The sequence below is a fragment of the Erpetoichthys calabaricus genome, chromosome 12, assembly GCF_900747795.2.
Source record: "Erpetoichthys calabaricus chromosome 12, fErpCal1.3, whole genome shotgun sequence".
In the NCBI taxonomy this organism is placed as follows: domain Eukaryota; kingdom Metazoa; phylum Chordata; class Cladistia; order Polypteriformes; family Polypteridae; genus Erpetoichthys; species Erpetoichthys calabaricus.
The window spans coordinates 16,674,285-16,688,228 of NC_041405.2; the positions used below are offsets into that span (position 1 = coordinate 16,674,285).

The window sequence follows — 13,944 nt, forward strand, 5'->3', positions numbered from 1 at the left end:
TGTAGAATAAGAGTAAAAAACGACCAGCTAATTAAATGATAGTTGTTGATTATAACCATCGATTGTGAATCTGGTTGAGACAAAAACCCGCAGCCACAGTGGGTCCCCAGGACTGAGTTTGGGAACTACAGCTCTACAGAATGAATGGGCACAAAATCCCACAGCAACACTCCAAACTCTTGTGGAAAGCCCTCAAAGAAGAATGGAAGCTGTTACAGCTGCAAGATGGGGGGGCAACTCCATATTCAAGTCTATGGATTTGAATTAAACGTCATTAAAGTCCCGGTTGGTGTAATGATCAAGCGTTCCAATACTTTTGTCTACATAGTGTACTTGCATACAAAGCATTCAAGATCAAATTGTCTCAGTTGTCAGGAATGATGACGGCCTGTAATGCTTGGAGAGAGACTAAAAAAAGTAAAGAAAGAAATAAAGAAAACAAACCTGTTGCTTACTGCCTGGCTCCTCATTCTGTTGGCCTCACTGTTTGGTCCCAGTGGTCACTTTTTCAAAGTCCTGTGCATTGCAGAACTCCTTGATGGTGACTGTTAGCAAATTTGTGGTGACATCTGTCACTACCACGTTGGCACAGCAAGGAGCCATTTCTGGACGCCAGTCAGGATCAGCTTCAAATGTGGAGGTAACATCAGCGGAAGCGGGCGGCGAAGAGGGGGACGGTGGAAGCTGCAGATCTTTATTGTTGTTCACAGGAGATGTGCGTTTTTTATTGCTTGCGGCAGTTCCAGATGATTCTGGGGACACGGAAAGATCCAAAACTCTAGATTCATCCTCCACGTCATCATCCTGATCAAGATCCTCTTCATCTGATGTGGAAAGGTGCTGCGACGGCCTTGAGCCTGCGACGTCAGTCTGTGGACTCAATTTGGGTGGTGGCGGCGATTCAGGATGAGTAAGTGATGGCACCGCAGAAGGCGGCTGAATGTGTGGAGGGGATGGAGGACAGTCGGAGCCACTGGAGGAGCTGCTGCTAGAACTTGAAGAGCTGCTTGATGATGTTGTGGACTCTGAACTGCTGGAAGAGGGTGAACTTCCTTGGTAATGGCCTGCTGTTGTGTTAGAAGTGGGGCCAGCTATGGCCGGAGACTGGTTGACAGAAGGCAAAATAGGGGGATGTCCCATTACATTTGAAGTAACAACAGCAGTGTGACGCCCAGAAACTGTGGAAGCTGATGCTGAATTAGGAAGTGAGGAATGAGACCCTGAACTTAAACTGGGAGGTGAAGTCTGTTTCCCATAGAGAGTGAACCCTGCAAACTTCATATGGCCAGGGGCTCCCCTCATTGTTATGCTGCTTTCACAAAACTTCTTGCTTTTGCCAATAACTCTGTTGCGCGAAGGAACTTTTGGACGTCCAGGGGGGTTCCTGGGGGAAATTTTGCCGCTTGCTGTCCCACCTATGGCGCTATTATTATTGGTCCCATTTCCTTTGTCAACCTTAAGATTCAGGATGATACGCCCCTTCTTGGGCTCTCTGGGCTTGACCTTGCGATTTAGAATTCTTACTGTTTCAGAAAAGGGGGACACAGGAGGACGGAGGAGTTGAGGACCCCCAATTGTCCCTGAAGAAGAGATTGAATGGATGCCAGCACCAGCAAGGGGGTCAGGCCTTGGGAGTGGTCTGCGAGACATGCGGTGACAGCGGCGGATGTCCTTCTTGAGCTTATGAGCTGCTGCCCCCGAATGCAGCTTGGCCGACATAGCTGGAGCAGGAGACGGATGATGATGACGGTGGTTGTGATGGTGATGTGGTGTGGAGTGATTAGGCATATGGGAGTGAGAGGGAGACTTAACAGTAGCAGGGAAGTGCAATTCAGAAATCCGGACTGCTTCTGCAGCCTGAGCACGAGCCTGGAAGAAAAGGAAGAGAGATAACACTTGAAGTGCCAGGCCAGCCCGATCTATTAATAAATAAGCACATTAATAAATGGCCAAAGGCTGTGGTTGACGGTTCATAAGTGGATACCATGTACATAGTAACAGAGGTCTTCTTTTGGGAAGGCGGGAGATTTCGCTGCCCTTTAGAAGCAACTAGAAATGCATTTTGGCAAGGATTCATTTCCCATGGCAGTAAACTCTCTCATGAGGAAAATTCAGCATGCAAAGCTTCCTTTATTAAGGGCCGCGATGTGTACATCTCAACAGAAAACAAATATAAACATGACAGACACATTTAGCTTGCTAACTACAAAACAGAATAACTTCAGTGCACTGCCATCCATGGATGAGTAACTGGACTATGAGGTGTAATTGGTCCAGTTACAGGATTGCTTGCAGGTTCGCAACACTGCCTATAAAAAGTATTCACCCCATTGAAGATTTTATTGTTAGACATACTTGACACACAGTAAATTTAATTTAGCTTTTTCGACACTGATTAACAAAGTGAAAAAGAGGTCTCTCAAAAGTGGTCTAAATTACCGTATATACTCGCAGATAAGTTCTCCCACGGATAAATCGGGACTTGATTTTACTGTATAATTTCTAGTATTTTATAATGTTGTCGTATGCGGAAAACTCACACTATTGATACAAGGGATTATGATATGCTAACGCCCACCTGAGAGTGAGTACCCACAGAGCACACAGCCTTTTTTTTCTGTGTGTGTGCACCAATGCGCTGTATCAGCGTGTGCACCTAACCTCCCTCTCTATTTTGCCTATGTGACCACACGGTAATACCCAAACTATTCCGAAGCAACGTTTGCACTGATTCGTGTTTTTTGTATCTCACACCTTCATACACCTTTATCGCAATAGCATCCCTTATCTACGATGGAGAGTTCGATCAGAAGAAAATATGAAACTGGTTTTAAATTAAACATTGTTGAAGTAGCGAAAGAAATTGGTAACCGCGCTGCTGCAACAAAATTCAATGCATTTGAGAAACTGATGTGAGATTAGAGGAGGCAAAAAGATGTTTTTAAAAAAAAAAAAAAATTTTCGCCGTTTTGAATGGGCGTATAAGTCGGGATCTGATTTTATGATCGATTTTTTGGGTTTCAAGAACAGACTTATACACGAGTATATACGGTAACTACAAATACTGTTTAAAACAACACAATTCATTGCATAAGTGTTCACGACCTTTAAGTTGGTATTTAGTAGAGCCATTACAGCCTTGACCCCATCTGGACACTGCACTTTTTCACTCATTCTTCTTTGCAAGCTGTCAAAGTCACAAATTCTAAAACAGATTGAGATCTGGACTCGGTGTTGGTCAACTACACGACATTAACTTCATGTTTTTATGCCATTCCTGTGTAGCTTTGGCTTTATGCTTGTCGTCGTTGTCCTGATTTCAACTTGTATAGGCAGTATGTCAGACTACATTTATTGTAAACTAGCTGTCCCCCGCGACTCCACCCACACAGTAGTGAAACAATCAAAAAAAAAAAAAAAATGTAATTCTGGGCAAGCGGAAAATAGGTACGCTCCACCGTCAAACGCTGGCACTATACCTGATCGTGTGGGAGAAGAGCACGTGGCTGTGATATCTCTGCCAATCACCAGGGCCCCGCCTGCTTCCCCCTCCCCTTGACCCATAGCCTCTCTGTCAGATTCGCACAAATAAATCGGTACCGCAAGCGAACTATGATACAGTGGCAAAAACTGTATCTTAGCTGATATTTAATAGTAGATACAACAGACAAATTCTACGATATCTCCTGTATTTATTAAACAATACAGACAAGCAGACACATACAGATAGAGGAAATTGACATTGAAAGTACTGAATGCTCGTGTTTACCACAGATAAGATGGCTAGGAATGCTCTTTTCTTTATTTGTGTTAATGTTGTTGATGTTGGCAAGACAGCACTGAGCATCCTGCAGCTATCAGCAAACTTGTCTCTCAAGAAGAACTCTGGGTGGGTGGTAAGCGTTATAAATGCAATTCAGACTTTCATGGCAGCCAAGAAACACTTCAGTCACAACAGACTTTGCTGCCAGGGAACACATACACATGCAAACACTTGTGAATTTGAGAGTCAATGTTATTTGTGCACTTCTTTATTAGATTTGTAACCCTAAACACATGCTATTCTCCCAGAAAACGAGGAGGACTTCAGGGAGAAAAAAGATCTTACCTTCAAAAGGAAGGTCTTTGGCTTTGGTCCCCTCTTTTTTGGGCCATAGAGCTCTCTTTCACGTTCCCTAAAACAGATAAAAATGTTAATAAAAACAGCCAAACAGATCTTTTAAAAAGTACAGATACCAAATGTATACCCAGAAAGTGTTTTAGCAGTGTCTGAATTCAATTAGGCTGTGACAGGTCTGGTCATATTTTTAAACAACCTCACCAACATTATTCTTCATTTTACACAGTCTCTCTAATAAAACACAGTTACAGATCTTGATTAAAAATAATGAAGTAATATCCATGATTAAACTTTAATATTCTACAAGTCTGTGGCTGCAAAGTTTTTAGGCTGTTATTTTTAATGGGTGCAAGTTTAACAAAAAGAAATAAACAAAAAGGAAGAAGAAAACAAATAAAAATGCAGGAAATGGTATGCTGAGGTCCGTTACACTTCTATAGAATGAATAAGGCTTAAAGTCACATTGTACCACAGTAAAATGTGGGTGGCTAGTAATACAGATAGTTGCTGTGAGGACACAGCTACCTACAGTTTCCCAGTAAGCCTAGGCAGATACAAATTGCTGTGAAGTGAAACCTTCATCACCAGTTTCGTTTTTAAAAATACACACAAATGAGAACTGCAGGGAAAACACCAAAGAAAGTGGCCAGAACAAAAGTAATAAGGGGAAAAGGTTAGCCTTTCTCAGTATCAGTGAGGTCAGGGCGGTGGCTGAAGTTCACAACTGTATCCTCACTCAGTGTACTGTCCTAATTCTGAATCTCAATTGTTTATCAGCAGCCTGGGTCTACCAGCAGAAAAACCACAAGCATTAGTTTCTACAGTTTTTACAGATGTCTGCTAATCAGTTTCAAAAAGTTACAGCTTCTTCCTTCTTTGTGCATTTTAGGGGAAAAACGATTCCTAAATAGCCAGCTACCTACAACTGTTAAGAGGAAACTATGATTTGTTTCAGATTTGTTGACAAACCAGAAAGCAAAATTTGCAAAACATATCTTTAATTATTCTACTGAGGGTGTCTGTAATTCCAGCTAGTTTAATGTCATCAGCAAACATGACCAACTTGGTACTCTTATAAGAACAACTTGATAAGAACAGGCTTTTCACCCCACTGCTTGGTATTCTCCTAAATAGGGAATGGACCATCTTAACAGCATTATAAGCCCCTGGGCCAGGCAGTGCACTGGGGTCCCTACCTACACAACCACTCAGTAAGTCACAACATATGCACATAAATTAGCATGGGACCCCCAGGCAACTGCCCATTGTGCCCATGCGTTAAGACGGCCCTGACAGTGGATGTTCTGATCAGGGCCTATAGTACTAAGCCCTTGCATAACAAGCCATTTACAAACCTTATGCTCTTTATTAAAGTAGTATTTTTATAATTAAATTGCAAAACACATGGGTTACCTGTCATTTTTATTAACACAATAAAATTCTGTAAGCTTATCATTCAGGGGCCATAATAAACACTAAAATAAATAAATATCCCCTTAAAAAATACATTTTTAAACTAATAAAGAGAGAGGTTGCTGTCCCCACCCCATGACGAACTACTTCAGGATCCCAAATTAGGACCTGAGCGCACCCATGCAACGGGCGACACCTCAGTACCACACCAGTTCAAATGGAGTAGAACAGTGCGAGGACCCCCAAGTTTTCCCTGCAAGTTGGAGGACCTTCTTGCAGAGCTGGATCCTCACTCAAGGGCTCAACAATAACCGGCACAGATCCATAGCCTCAGAGCCACCACTCCGCCATGAACTAATGGCGGAAGTAATAAAGCATGTACTAATAAAGCATGAGTAAAAACATTAATCCATAACATACAAGTCCCAGAAGAAAATAAAAATTCCTGTCATATTTACAATGTTCATTTTAATCAAGAAGATAATATGTTTACATGTAAGATAGACTTGTTTGGTTCTGTAGCAAAAAAGCCTGCTGCTCACAAAGAAGCAAATTTGTCTTCATGTGTTCTTTCTCTAATTAAAAACGTGAGCTGCCGTACTAAACCCAAGTTCAGTCACCGTCCACACTGAGACAAGGCATCTCAACATTAATTACAGGATAACTGAAAAGGTCTAAACTCGTATTCTCTTTTCATTTCTGCCGTAAATGTGCCTCTTTTTTCACACTCTACTGTTTCTCCCCAGATTCCCTTTAATCGGTTTATTACTTCACTTTTAATGTAAAAGCCAATATTCCCATCGTCACTCTCTCCGATAAAGTCTTACAGCCGGCTCTCTGCTTACAATAAGTTTAATAATAAAATGGCATAAGCGGTTCCTTAACTGTAGTAATGTCTCATTTAAAGGAGCACTACAACTAAATTACCATAAAGCTTACCGATCAAGTCAGCTGGGGTGAAAAATGGCTAATCCTGATTGGTAGCCGATCGATCAGAGCATAACTACACCTAACTTTGCAAAATATCCAGTTTGAAGGTCCCCCTACAACTTAGAAGCTTCTTTTAATAATAATAAATAAGTCTTTACATAGCACTTTTTTCTCACTATTCAGTGCTTTAAATAGTGAGTGGGGAATCACTTCAAGCACCATTAATGTGCAGCAATCACAAGGACGGTGCAACGAAAGCCATTTTTACACCAGTATGCCCACTACACATGAGCTATTAGGTGATAAAGTGGTGAGAGAGATAGACAATTACAGACATGCAGTGATTAGGGCCAGAATGACTAAGCTGAGGTAAGCAATTCAGCTAGGACATCGGGATACATCCTACTCTTTATGAAGGATGCCTGGGGATCTTTTATGACCACAGAGAGTCAGGACATCGATTTTGCATCTCATTGTGTATGAGATATAGCACATTGTCCCCCATCACTGCACTGGGGCACTAGGATCCACATTCAGACCCACCAATGACCTCTTCCAGTAGCAACCCAAGCTTTTCCTAGATGATCTCCTATCAAAATACTGGCCGGGCCTGAACTTGCTTAGCTGCATGTGGATGGCCTGCTCTAATGTACATGTGGTATGGCTGCTGATATTTTACTTTTCTATGTTATTTATACACAAAGATACTCTAATATTTGTGGAAAATTGCCGTTAACTAACTTTCACCTGTATTTTTGTGTTCTAGCTGTAGTAATTTTAAAGCACCATACTATCATGACTCCTGTAGACACCATGCTCTCTAATACATTCCCAGTGTCACGACTTGAGCCTTACAGTTGCTATTCAAACCCACTTACTAAGCCTCACTGAAGCGTGGCACATCTGCCAATTGAACAATTCCCAGAAAGCAGAATACTGGATGTTGGTAAGACATGCAACTAAGAATTAAATGTATTCAGTACAAAAAACTTGAACCTAAGCCCCACTTACTTAAACAGAAAAGATTCAACTGTTTCAATTTCCTCAGAGCTCCTAACCCAAAGTCCTGAAATAAGTCTACGCACTTGGCCTTGGACTTTCCCTAACATGGTTATATCTTTTTAGTAATATGTAGACCAAACGTGCACACAGTACTCCAGATGTGACCTCACTATTTTATTTTATAGCTCAAAGTTAATCCCCCTTTTCTTTGTACTCAACACATTCCGCTACTTAACCCTGTATAAGGTTAGCCTTCTTAGTCATTTCTGTAAACTATTCCAGGTACCCAAACATAACCAGAATTGAAAAAAAAATATTGTTTTAATCATTTTTACTTCCTGAAACTTTAGTCTCCTTCAATGTACTCTCCATGTGAATGAATGCACTTGTCCCAACGGTTTTTCCACTGGTGGAAACATTTTTGGAATTACCAAAGAGGAATGCTGTCCAATGCCTGCAGAGATTTTTCTTTGACTTCCTCCACGGTACAAAAACGCTTTCCTTTGGGTTCTTTTTTCATATGCAGGAACAAAAAAAAAAAAAAAAAAAAGGTCGCACAGAGCCAAGATCAGGAGAGTAGGGAAGGTGGCAAGAACTCCAAGACACAAATCGATTCGAAAATCTCTTCAATAGTCCGACGACGATTCTTCGTAAATTGCACTGCAACGTTTTCCAAGATTTTTGTCTTTTGTACTTGTGGAAGGTCGGCCAGATCTTGGTTGTTCTTCAAGTGACATTTCCCCTCATTTGAAATGTGAAAACCACACGTAGGCCTGTGTTTTACTTAAAGCTCCCTCTTTAAAAGCATCACTACAGTTACAGCAGCTGTTTTCCCTAAGAGAAACCAAAATTTAACACAGACTCGCTGTTCTTTATGATCACTCATCACAAAAATCGCAGAACACGTTTAATAAGCACCAAGAAAAACGAACGCGGAATGCCGAACGAACAATACAGAGCAACGCCACTTGGCAGACTGCTACAGAATGCTGTAAGTGTGTTACACCTAGCGGCAAAATGCACAACTAAGCCGAGACTGCGCGCCAGGTACAAATTCCGGTTATTTTTGGGTACCCCCTCATAGACAGACACGGTGAGTTTGTGAATTTCTCATAAGGTATGCTTTAATTTTTACTTTATAAATTTAAAAAAGTAAATAAATAATTGAACAAGAATAAATACAATCTGCCATATATTAAGACAAGTCTGAATTTCACCTGGGCCCACAATGTAATTATTCCACTGTCCCTGTGGCGTTTGCCATTCCACCTAGTTTAGTTTCATCCGCAAACATGAACACCTTGCTACTCTTGTCATCATGATCATTTACAGAAATTAATAATTGATTTTCAAACATTGTTACCAAACACTGAAAGTTAAAATAAAAATATCTGGATGTTGAAAGTCAACAAAACAAGGATGACATTTCTGTCGCATCCCCTTTTTAAAGAAAGAACTTTTTTTTACTTTTTCAATTTCTCTCTGACTACTAATGACTTCCTTTAAAACAAAAAAGGATCATTTTAAATCGGCATTGATCTCTCACTTTAAACCAATACTAATTTAACTGACAACCCAATTAGAACAATCCAACAAAGTATCACAGAATAATTTAATGAAGACTAATTTTAGTACTAAAGAGAAAACGAGAGGACCCCTATACATATGATCAGTTTACAGTCATCCATTCCAGAACTTATATCTTGATAAGGTCACAGAAAGAGGAAGAAGTAGTTCTGATGATAGTGCTACATTTCATAGCATACCATTTAATAATAATAATAAAAACAAACTCCCTTGGGTGCTATGGTCAGGGCATCTGTATTCATTTGATAAATGTGGACCTGGCAGTACAACAAAAATAGATGACATTACTCCATGTAAACGTCTGTTGTCCTAACTGTTTTGATTTAAAGTCAGCGAAAGAGTCTGAAACTCTAATTTAGTTTGTACAAAAATGCACGCACAATGCAGTCATTAAAAAAACATTAGAAGCAAAATTACCCCTGCTGAAATGCCAATGCATCAAAATAAGCATAGGGGGGATATTTTGAGACACCATTTGACCAAAATAACAATCTTTAGACTGTTAGAAGAAAATTATCTAAAATTGGCAAACACTCAAAGGAACAGAAACTCAGCAAGAATTTAAGCCATTTTTGGTATTATGCTAATTTCATGTTTTTGAAAGCAACTCCTCAGATGGGAAAAGAACAGATCTTGTGTGACTATATGGTCTTTCAGAACAGAACCTCTGACTACCTCGTGATAAATAGTTCAAAAATGGTGTACAAGATTAAAGAATTACCCATCAACAAGAAAATTATTAAGTACAGAATAAACCTAAACAGTGGTCAGCTTCTGTTTTGAGTTTTAGTGGCATGCGCTGTGTTTGAAGTAAAGACAGCGTCTAGGAGAGAGCAGAGCTAACACTTCCTTTTGCGTCAATATGTAGCTTATCAAAGTGAAACACTCAAAACATAAAAGCTCTTTATGTGAAAAAGCTTTTCTTTGTTTTATTTTAGGTCACTTTGTGGCAAACCAGTGATGTCTACAGAAAGTCGGACACCAACCTTACGTCTCTTCTCTCCTGTGTGTATCTATGCTGTTAATGCTACACTGAAGAATGAATGGCTTAGAAGTTCTACAGAATACACTTTCCTAACCTAATTGTCATGTTATTATGACCATATGGTCCATGCACATAACTGTAGTTTTAAGATGCGTTTTAAAAGTTGTCATTGCTTCTGCTTCATATAAACAACTTCTTCCCAATTCTCATAACCCTTGGCATAATGCGGTGATTCCTGACTCTCTCTTAATTTACACTGCTTTACTCAAGAATGTGATGCACTATTTAACCAAAAAAACTGGAATTCATCCGTTTCATCAAAGCCTTTTAACAATTTAGAAGACCTTGATAAGGTCCCGTTTAATGCCTAATTGTTCAAAAGTAAACGTGTGTAATTGCCTTAGCTTGTCATATTAATAATAATAATAATTCTTTGCATTTATATAGCGCTTTTCTCACTACTCAAAGCGCTCAGCAATTGCAGGTTAAGGGCCTTGCTCAAGAGCCCAACAGAGCAGAGTCCCTATTGGCATTTTACGGGATTCGAACCGGCAACCTTACGATTGCCAGTGCAGATCCCTAGCCTCAGAGGGATTAAGTCAAGTAGCTCTTTCTCAACAGACTCTGCTCCATTCTAACCCTGATGCAATGCATGGCAAAATGCAAAAAATTTATATATTTTTTTTTAATTAGTTAATTACATACAAAAACTATGAAAAGGTCAGAAGGCAATGCAGCAAAGAAGAAATAAACAGAGAACCCCAGAGATACTAAATCCTTTGGGTTCCATTTGCTGGCTGCCTTCATATCCTGTATTTTTAATTGAATGGGCTATCCCCTTTATACAACAGAATGAAAAGGCTTTGGTCAGAAAAACCTACAATAAATACATTTCACTTATCAAAAGATGCTGATTAACATTTAGTGACTCATTACACAATGATCTATCTTGAAAAAGCATCTTATACATAAAGACTACACAAGCCAGGTGATTTTTTGTTTTTATGGCGGTCAGCTTGTAAACATTTTTTTTTTTTTTTTTTAAATTTAAGAGTAAACTAGCGTCACAACACTAAAAGGTAAATTGCATCTAGAAAACCATGACAAGTAAATTTTCTATATATTTAAGTTTATTTATATATACATACATACGTTTATATATACATACATACATGTTTTTATATATATATATATATAAACACACATATACTTACTTACACACACACACACATACATTATATATTACATAATATTTGTCTTTTTTGTTTTAAAACTCTTATGTGCCCTGTAATAAATAAATAAATAAAAATACAAGCACAAAACAAAATTCTATGAAGTCAATCATTTTGCACTTTAATGGTTTCTTAGGTCAGAAACATAAATCTCAATCATGAAGAACCAACAGTCTTTTGTTAATTACAAATCCAGTCAATTAAGCACTTGTAGAGGCCTACTTGTTTATGTGGGTTTTACTGCATCTGTTTGTGTAATCAGCTGAGCCTGGGAGCCTAAGCATTCTTTTCTAAGACACAGCAGCACAGGTTTATTTAGTTTTCTGTCACTCTGCATGGATGGAGTGTGCCTGTGCTCTACTTATAAAAATAAAAAACACTACGTTAGCCATCTTGTGTATGACAAAAATATGAAGGTTGCCAAAAACATTTTACAACATTTTCTATACTTAACCACAAAATAAGCTGCAGACTTTTTTTTTTTTTTTACACTTATCTGTAATGGTCTAGAAATAGTTCCACAAAACTTAACTGTTGATCAAAAAACTGTGCGGAAAAAAATGTGTTCAGATTTCTCGGGACTAGGCTAATGGTGAAAGCATTTAGTCAAGGATTGTCACTGGGGATGAAACATGGATTTATCACTTTGAAGCAGAGAGCAAATGACTGAGAATGGAAAGTTAGAAGAAGTCTAAGGTTACCCCGTCAGCAGGGAAAAGAATTACTACTGTTTTCCTGTAGAATGGATAATTTTGGTAGATATGACATAATGTGTTCAAACCTGTAACTCAGTTCTGTACATTAAAACCATTAAAGCTGCAGAGGCATTTAAGCAGAATCCAAACTTCACATAAATATTCCTAAAACCTTCCTTCAACCTGATGACACAAGTCTGAAAACTCAGGATACAATCATAAAACTTGAATAAACTTGTTCCTTATCTTCTAATCCAGAATTTGCTAATTCATACTTCCCCATCTCTGAACCCCCTTAAGGATACTATCTGTGGAAAAGGGTTTTGAGAATAATGACAACTTTCCTGAAAAAGGTGGCTGTGAATTCAGGATTCTGGCTGATGCAAGAAAGGGTTACACCCTCCTGTTTCTCAGTGGCCAACAGCTGCTGAAGTATGTTAGGCATAAAACTGAGGAGTGTAGCAAATGTGTACATCAGAGGAATAGTTTCAAACTAATTTACAATAAATCACTATAACATTGCTACAAATCCTTTCTGGTCATGTCAGTTCTAATTATTATCTAGTCTTTTCCTTCTAAAACCGATCACTCAATGCTCATACACTGGACCCATCTATTACCAAACTTACTTAATCCCACTCAAGGGTCAACTGGACCCAAAGTCTGTCCTCCTCTGCATACTCATGTTTGGAGCTACAAACATATTTAAATCATCAGAAATTCAACAGTTAATTATGCCAAACAAAAGAAATATAAATGTGCACTGTAACATGCTGTTAAATAACACAATTCTGGAAAAACAATTCCAAGCAGTGCTCCGGCAATACTGCCTGCTGCTTAAGAAAGCAAAAAAATAAACAAGCAAAAAATCTAATGTGTCCAACATTTGACTTTCTCTACAGAAAGCTGTGATTTCAGCAATAACACTTTGTAGGCTTAAATTATGTAGAATTAAATGAAAAAAATGTCCTCCGTCCCTAATTCTTCTGCATGAGACACAAACGGGGCAAAAAATACAATTCATGATTTATAAGAAGCAAAAGCTTCTCATAAAAAATACTAAATAATATATAATAAATAATTATTAAAAAGGGAGCAATTCTGATGAAAATCAAGCACCATCCAGCATTTCTCCAATAACCTTGCCAAAACTCGTTTGCATTAAACAATTTGCCTTTCATTGATTAGGTGCATAGACTCAAATCCCATCTCACACACGTCATGTCTAAAATGGTCAAATCATGTTGTTAAAATATTAAATTTACTGAAATATGAAACTCAACACCATTATGGTAAATGAAGGAAACGTCAATGATAAACAAGAAACCTAATGAAGAATCACGACCAACGATAGCATTCCCTGTAGATCAGGGGTCTTCAACTCCAGTCCTGGAGAGCTACTGTGGCTGCAAGTTTTCATTCTACCTCTTTTCTTAATTAGTGACCAGTTTTTGATACTAACTAATCATTTCTCTTTATTTTAATTGACTTTTCTTGAGACTCTGACCGCTAAATTGATTCTTTTTCCCTTAAATGGCACCTGAACATAAATTTGATGTGAAGTGACCCAACAAATGACCAACTAAGTTGGGGCCTCAAACTCCAACCAACTTCACTTCACTCCGTTTCTTACTTTGAACCCATTTCTCATTGCTAATTAAACCTCTTATTTAATTCCATGGCGCTTGTTCTGCCATGGCAGACATTTCCAAAACTGCTGCTTTTCTTTTTTAAGAGCGCTGTCCAAATGTTTTGTGGATCTGAGCAGATCAACATTACTGAGGCCTTCACCTTTCTCTATTTTCAGTTATTGTGTGATGGACGCAGGCTGTTGTTTATGTGTTGGTTAATTTTGTGTCTTAATATTGCTTGGTTGCTAATTAAAGAAAAAAAGAAATAATTAAGGGGCCTGAGTCTTAAGATGTGCTTCAATTAAAATTAAGGCAAGGAGTTAATTAGCAGCAAAATCTGGTCACTAAT

At 38.7% G+C, this 13,944-nt stretch overlaps 1 protein-coding gene across 1 annotated transcript in view; it reads right to left on the reverse strand.

Annotated features, from left to right (window-relative positions):
- The window catches only part of cbx6a (chromobox homolog 6a), a 38,204-nt gene that overhangs the window by 17,902 nt on the left and 6,358 nt on the right, over positions 1-13,944 (reverse strand). The window contains exons 4-5 of the mRNA XM_028816737.2: positions 4,109-4,175; positions 445-1,869 (exon numbers count right to left, since the gene is read on the reverse strand). Coding sequence (XP_028672570.2) covers positions 481-1,869; positions 4,109-4,175 — 1,456 coding nt within the window. The 3' untranslated portion in view covers positions 445-480. The remainder of the gene's footprint in view (positions 1-444; positions 1,870-4,108; positions 4,176-13,944) is intronic.